The 10,070-nt window shown below is 37.1% G+C and overlaps 2 protein-coding genes across 6 annotated transcripts; one reads left to right on the forward strand and one right to left on the reverse strand.

Annotated features, from left to right (window-relative positions):
- Positions 1-2,037: 2,037 nt before the first annotated feature.
- Positions 2,038-7,848, reverse strand: LOC111862535. 4 transcript variants are annotated; one of them, XM_023848017.2, is made up of 3 exons: positions 7,685-7,848; positions 5,497-5,696; positions 2,038-5,373 (listed from the first exon to the last, which is right to left on the reverse strand). In XM_023848017.2, exon 3 carries the CDS (start codon positions 5,153-5,155, stop codon positions 4,241-4,243), a length of 915 nt encoding a protein of 304 aa, XP_023703785.1. In that variant the 5' UTR covers positions 5,156-5,373; positions 5,497-5,696; positions 7,685-7,848; the 3' UTR covers positions 2,038-4,240. The 4 variants fall into 4 exon arrangements, with proteins under 4 accessions (XP_023703785.1, XP_023703787.1, XP_033606596.1 ...); XM_023848019.2 differs by having other exon boundaries at positions 5,497-6,619; XM_033750705.1 differs by lacking the exon at positions 7,685-7,848 and adding an exon at positions 6,399-7,319.
- A 102-nt stretch (positions 7,849-7,950) lies between these two features.
- Positions 7,951-10,064, forward strand: LOC117282163. 2 transcript variants are annotated; one of them, XR_004512801.1, is made up of 2 exons: positions 7,951-7,984; positions 8,885-10,064. XR_004512801.1 is itself a non-coding variant. In XM_033750702.1 (2 exons), the coding sequence occupies exons 1-2, from the start codon at positions 8,185-8,187 to the stop codon at positions 9,421-9,423; spliced, it is 735 nt and encodes a 244-aa protein (XP_033606593.1). In that variant the 5' UTR covers positions 8,007-8,184; the 3' UTR covers positions 9,424-10,064. The 2 variants fall into 2 exon arrangements, 1 of the variants encoding a protein (XP_033606593.1); XM_033750702.1 differs by lacking the exon at positions 7,951-7,984 and adding an exon at positions 8,007-8,380.
- The last annotated feature ends 6 nt before the right edge of the window (positions 10,065-10,070 follow it).

Genomic DNA, 10,070 nt, shown 5'->3' on the forward strand with positions numbered 1-10,070 from the left:
GCATGGCTCAAGTGACCCTATGTCCTCCTAAAGGTTCCACTTTGACTTCCTATTACCTATCCTCCCATAAACAAACATAATTTGACATTAGTCTTATGGGAAAACACACTGCGTAGTTCACTAAATACTACCAACATTTCTGACATTTCTGCTGCCTCCAGGTTCAAGATGAGAAGAGGTTCCACAGAAACTTGCACTCATCTACCAAACTACATGGCGTCGTATACTAGACGACAGTAGTCATTAAAGTACCTTTGTGAGAATATAAAATTTCACGGTCTTAATAGACTTCAACCCTCATACACCATGGACAGATACTATTTCCTGCAGCAACAAACCTAAGCCAATATAATGTTGGAGATTCAATAATTATTCAGCTACAGAGACTGTGCTGATACACAGAAGGCAGATGAGCAAACAGCTACCTTATTTCAACATAGTATTCTGGCACTGCCTGAAATGACATGAAGAAAATCACAAAAGCCCACAACCATGATGTCATAACCTGACTGAAATCAGTCACATACCTGTAGACATAATGCACCAACTTACTTCGTATCTTACTTCTCTAACCTCAGTTGTAATTCGACAGGAAATTTACCAGATTAAACCAGCAAGTAATATTTCCTTTCCTAGCCGACTTCTAGTTTTGAGGCTTTACCAAATATGCAATTTACCTACATTTTAATACAAAAAATAACAAGTCACATGCAAGTAAGAACATACTTTATTAATATTAAATAAAAACATAAAACTGTTAAATATAATCCAATTCAATTCTTTATTATTTATGTGCCGAGTCAACAACCGCAAGGCCAATTACAGACAGAGCACAGTGCACATGAAAGTAATTACATTATAGACAAACTTATTAAAGTCAAATACAAATTACAGGTAAGTACTTGGAAGAAACAATATTGAAGGAAAGTAAACAAACAAATAAATGATAATTATAACAGTAGTAATAATTTCATTATCATTAAACTAAGTGTTATTAAGAATTGAGTAATGAAACATAAATATTTAATTAAGAAATGAATAGTATAGATTTTCAGAGGATGATAATAATAATTCATTTTGTTTTATTGGACATGCAAATAATAAAAATACTAACAGTTATACTATATTTAAAATTTGTTTGGGTAGAACATTACTGGCTCCGAATACGTCAACCTCCCTGCAGACAACATTAGCAGCTGCTGCGCATCTAGCAGAGGGACAATTTTTAAATAAGGAGCAAACATTGAACAATGCAAAATCTCTGATATACCGAGGAGGAACTTGGGAGACCAACAGTTTCCAGAACAGAAGGGCAGAATTTTGAGCCAAAATAAACTTGAATAAGAAAGAGAGCATCAAGGCGATGTCTCCTAGTACATAAAGTATGTAATTTTAACTCCTCAAGAGCAAGAGAATAATTGTAGTGAACTTTAGGAAAGAAACGTTTAAAACAAAGGGCCGCAAACCTCTGCTGGATGCGTTCCAGCTTGTTGGCATCAGTTGACGTAATCGAATTCCAGACTACGGACGCATATTCAAGTTTAGACCTAACTAACGTAGTGTACAAACTGAACATACAGTCTAACGAAGAGAAGTTGAAGATAATGTTACGAACTAGACCCAATAGTTTCGCACATTGAGAGAAAATGTAATTGACCTGGTCATGGAAATATAGCTTAGCATCAATAAACACTCCCAGGTCTTTTACAGAATCGGTCCGGGCTATTGACGTTTGAAAAAGTTTATAATCGTAGATAAGTAAGTTGGTTTTCCTGGTGAAGGATATAACTTTAGTTTTACTGATGTTGAGTTTCATACAGTTTGCAATGCACCAACCTTGTATAGAGTTAATGTCAGACTGTAGTAGATAGCAGTCATGAGGGGAACTAATGGCTCGGTAAATTTTGATGTCATCAGCAAAAAGCAGACACTTAGAATGGGCAACTGCATCACACATGTCATTAATAAACACATTGAAGAGAAGGGGTCCCAAGACAGATCCCTGAGGTACACCTGAGAGAACTTCAAAGGGTGAGGAAAGAACACCAGAAACACGGACCTGGGATTTCCGGTTGGATAGGTAACTGCGAAACCAGCTTACATAACCACCAGAAAGCCCAGCAGCACTTAGCTTGTGAAGAAGAAGAGAATGTGGGACAAGGTCGAATGCATTGCTCAGATCAAAATAAATGGCATCAGCTTGCCTCTGAGAGCCAACTATAGAGGAGATAAAATCAACGTAAGTCACAAAATTGGTGCTTATGGATTTTGTTTTTGAGAAGCCGTGCTGATAAGGACTAATTTTTTATTTTAGATAATGGGAAACATGTTCATGAACAATAAATTCGAATATTTTAGAAAAATTACTCAGTAAGGATATAGGCCTATAGTTACTAACAGAGGTGCTTTTGCCTTTCTTGAGAACAGGGACAATGGCTACTTCCTTCCATAGGGAGGGAAAGTAATGCTGAGATAAGCTTAGATTAAAGATGTGTTTCAGAATAGGTAAAAATATATCAGTACAACCCTTAATAATGAATCCAGGGATGTCATCGACTCCAACAGACTTAGATGGTCTCAGGTGCTTAATAGCTTTAATAACATCGGAATCAGAAACAGACGCTAAAGGTAAGAACTCGGAAGATGACAAAAGGTTGGGGAAGACAATAGGACCAGGATTGTGGTACACTGTTTGAAAATGTTTTGAAAAATTCATCAGCAATGTCATGAGGTTCCATTAAATGCTTACCATCAACCCCAAGCTGGATGAAATTAGAATTTCTTTTCCTAAAGGGGGCCACATATTTCCAGTATTGCTTGGGTTGCGACTTTAAATTTTCGTCCACAGATTTCAACCATCTAAGTCTGTCAGACTTAATAGTAGACTTAACTAGCTTACGATAATAGGAAAATTTTTGGTAAAGGCAATCGGATTTCTTTTTCTTAAAACGTCTGTAAAAATAGTTCTTTTTCCTTATGTAATACTTTAAGGAACTAGAATACCAGTGCGGAAATTTAATACGAGTGTTTATGATGCCACGGGGAATTGCATGTTCCATGGCATCTTGAACAGCAGCATTGAGGCCGGCGACAGCAGAATCCACGGAGGTGGTACCATATACACAGGACCAGTCGTAAGTTGAGAGATTATTATAAAGCAGTGCATAATCCCCAGACGAAAATTTACGGTACGAATATTTATAATTTTGAATACAAGTGGCAAGGGACAAACAAATATTGATAATTAGTGGGGGGTGGTAATTGTCAGGCTTTATAAGTCCAGTATCAACAGGAGTAATACTTAGTCGCTTAAGTCAGAAAAAATTAAATCAAGTAGATTGCTGCTGCTGACATTATCAATGCACTCATTAAGATTTAGTAGACACGTGGAAGTGTAGATCACATTTCCCTTAAGTTTAGAGTAATAATGGGAATTGGGCAGATCTAAACGACTTTTCTAGTCGAAACCAGGGGCATTAAAATCCCCAACCATAATTACTCAAAAATTATGGGTATCCAGATTGTTTTCTAAAAAACGAACGTAATTAGCAATGTTTTCAGGATTAGTGTCAGGGGGAAAGTAATGATTTCCAATGAGTAAGTTGAGGCCATCTGAAGTGGGGATTTCAACCCATACACATTCATCACAAGATTCTAAATCATATCTGCATTTACAAGAGCGAATTCTGGAGGATAGGGCAGTGAGAACTCCACCACCACGTGTCTTATTTACAGACACCCTGTCAGAACGGAAAACTGTATAGCAGTCAGGAAATAAATTATGATCGTAACACAGGTCGTTTAGCCATGTCTCAGTTAAACATATAATATTGTAGTCCGTGGAGCAGATATTGTCATATAGTCCGACTTGTTTAGTTCTAAGACCTCTGACATTTTGGTAATATATGTCAAAACATTTTCCAGGATGTTTGCGAGACCTGGTAAAACAACCTGTGTTATCAGGCTTGCTAACCATTTACTATGTACAGAAGCGCCCTCCCCCCTGGGCAACAACATTGTTTACTGTATTTACGGAATCGCCTACAGGATCCATGGGTGAGGGAGCAAGGGGAGGATCATTACCTGCACCAGGGGAGCAAGGCCGAGAAATCTATGATTCTTCAACAGTATAAATTTGGTCAGGGCTTAATCGCCCATAAAATGGAGCGATTAAACAGCCATTAGGCCAGACTCCGGTATTATTAATGAGATGAAAATCATCCTCTGCAACAGAGACATGTCATGATGTACATGAGTTATATTTAGTTTTTAGCCTGGTGCAAGCAAGGGAAGCAAGCTGCAATTGATCCTTTAAAGATGCCTCAACATCAGATGATGTTACATCTGGGGAAAACCTAGAGACAAAAAGGGACTTCATGCGGACCCTCTTCTGCACAACTGAGAGAGAAGAAGAGCTTCTAACTCCGACCATGGCAGCCCTGGGTTTCTTGGAGGTATTGGCAACAGTGTTCACAATGTTAACAGGAGATGGGGCTACTCGCTTCTTCTTAACTACTGTTACAAAATCACCACCGGAAGGGTTTTCACCTGTCATAATGGATGGCTCAGGTAGTGAAATCATAGCAGGAGCTGCGACCTTGGCGACACTATGGTTTCCGTTTACTGCACATACAACAGCCCTGTATGATTTTGCTGTAATTGAAGTAGATGTACCAGCCTCACGCCGTGTTGGTTGTACATGTGAGGGCACCTGTTGTAGTTCACGCAATTGCATCATCATGGCTTCGTTGTCGATTCTAAGCTGCTGAACTTCACTGCTGAGATTCGACAGCATCACAATTATAGACTGCACCATTTCCATGGTACAGATGCCATTGGTGCGAAGTGTTTCCAGCTGCACGCTGAGGGAATTTTTATCCCCTATACACGAAGCAGTACACTGCAGCTCTGCAGTAATTGCTTCCTTCTGGTTCTTATTGCAGAAGGAAAGCTCGTTTGCAGCATCCCCTGTTAGTTTATTGCAATTGTCACACTTGTAAGAAGACTTACCGGTGGTTGCACTCACACCAGGCTCCGGCGAACAATTAGGAACACAATTACAGTGAAAGCGTGAATCGCACACGCCACAATGAATAGATTTTTGCTTACCGTAAAACGGCTTTTCACAGAGCCGACAGTGTTCCTTACTGGCCATACCTAAGCAGCGGTAGGCCTGTACACACAGGGAGACACTAGGCAATCAAGCGGGCGGGAGCACAAGCAAGGCACGTTTGTTCACCTCGAGCGCACGAGCAATAATGTACAGAATAATAAATTTAAATTTAGAACTGTAATATAAAATTACAAAAACAAATGGAATATCTGAACTCTTCATCGGACCGCTACAAACAGCTCCAGGACTGAGGTGTTCTCCTAAAACAGAAGTTGAAAATCACTATAAATATTTGTTATAAATTTCTATAAGTGTAAATGTCATCTTAATAAATGTGACTTGACTAAAAATAATTTATCCCAGTGAATAAAGTGAGCACCCACCTTCTGTGAATGGGCTTTGTTGAAGACATTCAAAAAGCAGTCTCTTACCCAGCACCAGTGACAATTGCTTCCCTGTCTGGAGTTAATGCCATACAGGTATAATACACTCTAGTTGAGTGGGCACTGAGACTGGCAAGCTGCATCAGGCCAGGATACTTCCAAACACCCATCTGGTTTTTAAAGTCACCATGGGTGATGACCTGCAACATATAAAGTGCATCCTTTTTTATTAAGAAGCTTTCCAAGGATCCACACAGAAAAACATTTTAAAAGGGTAGGCTTCAAAATGTTTACAGAATTAGTTACATCTTTGCAGAGAGCTAACAGAAAAGACATCTTTTTAAACTGAATAAATACACAGACTTTCAAATATACCCTACATGTTCCTGCTGTAGTGGTTAAAGTCAAAGTCTGTTCTGAATTGTCATTCTTTCTTGAAGAGCAAATCTAGCATAATTTGATTCACTTGTCTTTCAAACAAATTTGAGGTTAAATTTTCCAGTTCCCTGTGGTTTCTAATGACTGACTCTGGCACACCAAACAACAGCATTTTCCTGTTTTTGTCTGCCATTCTACTTATCAAGCATGTTAGGAACACCATGAACAGTGCATAAAGTATCCATGCACTAGGGCTATATCTGTCTAATGCTGGCAGAAACTGTGTAAGAAGTAAATGAAACTTACTGTTAATTAAAATCTACATAGGGATCTTTTGCTTCATAATCATAGTTCTTTTAGTGTCCACAGAGAGTAGCACTCAAGGCTTACTTTGGAACAAGATATTGAATCTCTCAATTAAAATTCGGTATTTTTCAATCCAAATGAAGCATGCAGGACCCAGACCATCACATCCAAGTTCACATTTACTGCAGTTTTGTTTAATTAACTCTGGAACTCATCACCTTCAAGTACTTCACCATCTGCACTGAATATAAAAGAGAATCCTCACTTTTGTCAAAAATGCCATTTCTACTATAAAATTGAGGTCTACTTTGATATACAAGAAACTTAGCAGTTGACAGGAATCTTTTGACCAGATGACATTATAAACCTGAGACCCTGCACCGATCAGCTGCACCACCAGTAGCCAAGAGCCCACAACAGTGTGGGGACCATGCAATAGCTGCAAAGTAAAATGTATTAATGTACCAGATTTATAACAAATTGCGTCCAATTAACCATTAAGTTGCAATGTAAAGACCAGACTTCTCAAACCTGGCATTCCATAATTCAGTACCAGCTCTGCTCTTGCACAAGCTTAGTTTGCCAATCACTTCCCCCAAACAAATGAATGCTGGGTGTCCAGGTTCATAACTGTTTGTTTACAGGTATTGGTCATATACAATGTGGATGTCAGTGTTTTGCTTTGTACTTCCTTTACTGTTTACACCTAACTTGTCATATATCATCTCTTTACATTCCCTTTCCTTATTTCCTTATACCAATATCTTAAAATTGTGTGACAACACTAACACGTCAACTATGTTGACTAGGTTCAAAAAGTTCTGCTGTCATGCTCTGGTCTGGTACCAAGGGTGCTAGATATGACAGTTCAACCTGTATTTTGGTCAGAAAGCCCATTACATAAGGGATATATTACATAATTCCCCTGCTGAGATGCATCAATAAATATATTATCCATTGCAGTTGCAGAACCATTTTGTAATCTTGTTGGAAAATTCACTGTACTCAATAAACTGAATGAAGCTAACAACAAATCCATTTTCTTCTCTTTGTTATTATCAGTTAGATAAGTAACATTTATATCACCACAAAGAACTACCTTAGTATTATTTCTAAAAAACAAATTAAGAATAGATTCTAATTTAGATAAACGAGAGTAAAATTACCACTAGGAGCTCTGTAAATTGATATAATATAAATATTATCAGAAAAGTTTTATAATAAAACTGCACTTGCTTCAATATGTTGATCAATAGAGAATTTGCTCAAATCAATTTTAGAGTAACTTAAGTCACTACATAAATACAAACACGGCCCTTTTTCATAGAACATAACTGTCTCCCAGAGTATAATTTCCTAGATGAACTGTCTGATTTTATAATGCTCCAGGTGGTTTTCATTTTGTTAGTAGAATTAGAAATTAATTTATTATAATGAAGATTTTTAGCTCCTTCAATAACACTGGCCAAAATTTTACAGTATGTTTTATAATAATATTTCAAACCTGGCTCATGCTGTGCTGAATCCCTGGGAAAATTGAAAAATTTAATTCCAGTCTGCTCACTGGAAACTTGTTCTATATATGGAGGCTGTATTGCAAAATGTGGATTTCTCGAACTAATAAAAATACGAATATGAGCATGAAGCTGCAACTGAGATAGGTGGAAGGGAAATACGCTAACTACTGCCTCTAAGAACAAAGGCAGATACTGCACGCAGATCTCGACCAATCAGAGAGCCTTAGCAAACCAATTTGAATTCCCGCAATTATATGCGGATATGGAGGTTCATTATATACAAATTTGTAAGTATGAATTTTAATTAGATGTGGTTGCGAAACGGAAGTAGACATTTGCGAACAAACTTACATCTCCATAGTAAACGTATAATTTGTGTATATGAAAGTTATGCTTACTACCACAAATGAAATTAGAAACATAGAATTCTTTCAAGCCGAAAATTTTTGAGGTTATCATTAACTGTCATCTAAACGATATTTGTTTTATGATATGTTCTGCAAATTTTGGTTTATCCCAAGGATTGTCTGTAGTATGTGAAGGAGTTCTAAGGGTACCGTTATCATTTTTGTATTGTTTCTTGCATTATAAACACGAAAACAAAAACTTGTGCAGCTGCTGGGTGTTTTGTCATCCAGAAAGCGAGGCATCAGTTTCTTCAGCTTTCCAAGGGATCCAGCACGGTATGTCTATTTTAATTCATGGTGTAATTAGTTAATATGTGTAGCTTAATCCAATGAATAAATAAGTTTAGAGTATGTCTGTGTTCAATTTATTCAACATAACCACAAAATTTAGAATGTGTACCTCCTGAACCAGGTTTTGATTTGTTATCGTCGTTCCTCTAATTTTCAAAATTATTATCCCCAGAACCCAGTTCTCAAACAAACATAATTTTCATCATTTATTACAAAACTGTATATCAATATACAGGTTACATGGAATATGTCACAATACTGATGCTTTTAGGGTAATTAAAATTATCTGAAAAGCAGAACACACAATCAGTAATATGATTTATGAAAGAAAGAGGTGACAGAGTCTTTGCTATGAGGAATAAAGTAATCAAATTCACAAATTCTTTTTTATGGCAGTCCTTAGCAAAGTGTGTTATTTTCCACCCTGGAGAACTATCGTAGTCCATTATGTAAGGAAGCTCACTGACTTCCTCTTTAATGTTCTTTCAGGAGCGTGCTGCAGTGAATACCTGGCGACAGCTGTGTTTGTTGAAGAGGTTGACAACTTCTTTGATAGTTTGAATGGTGGAACATGTGTTGACCCTTGGAAAACACTGCATTGCCTGCTCAACAATAACAGTCCCCATATAGAGCACTGGAAAAGGGCAAGTATGGGGATAAAGAGCTGGCTCTTCCTCAAGGATGGTAAACCTGCCTTTCTTCAACCCCCTTCTTCACAGAATGGGTGGCTAATTGACATCACTGCTGCCCAGCATCTGTGGAGGGCACTGAAAGAGGCAGGTTCTAAGTACCTTCACACCCGAAACCTGAATCAGGATCCCCTTGAGAACACATTTGGGGCTATTCGTTTGAACTGTGGTTCTAACAATAACCCAACAGTGGGACAGTTTGTAGATGCCCTGAAGACCAACATCATCAGTGGCCTTGCTTTTAGAGGTCTGGGGGGAACTAATTGTGAGGATGATTATTATTATTATTATTATTATTATTATTATTATTATTATTTCCTTATTCCATTACATCTATAGTAGGCAAAAGCCTTAGATACAGAATTGTGTCAATTTATCTTGCTAATACTCATAAGCAATTGTCAAGAAGACTTATAAAGTAAGACAATGCATGTTTACATCATAATACAATTTGTCTCTAGCACAATACATTCAAATTTATCGTTGATTAAAATTTAAGATAAAAGTTTTCATCAAAAGTAACAGAATATCTTATACATATATAACAAATCCAAGATATAAAAACATTACATTTATAAAATTACAAAATTAAAATTTCATGATGACTACATATCATTTGTCCCTAGTCCAATAAAACATACAATCAGGCCTCGTACAGACAGCCCAAGTTGTCAGGATAACACACACAGGTCGCGGGAAAACCACTGTCAAATTCACAACTTGCCATTCCACATACTGGTAGGCCATATCATCCAAATAGTTAGATTAGAAAACATTAGTTGTATAATAATTATCTCTTAAAATATTCATCAAGTGTATAAAAAGAGTTTATATACAGAAATTCCTTCGAATTGTTTTTAAACTTATTTATATCATTAGAAATTACTTTAATTTTATTAGGTAGTGCATTGTAAATCCTTATGGCCATGTGAATTACCCCATTACCATATTTCACCAAATTTACCTGGCTCATATGTATGTCCATA

Source organism: Cryptotermes secundus, unplaced genomic scaffold, assembly GCF_002891405.2.
Source record: "Cryptotermes secundus unplaced genomic scaffold, Csec_1.0 scaffold1084, whole genome shotgun sequence".
Classification (NCBI taxonomy): Eukaryota; Metazoa; Arthropoda; class Insecta; order Blattodea; family Kalotermitidae; genus Cryptotermes; species Cryptotermes secundus.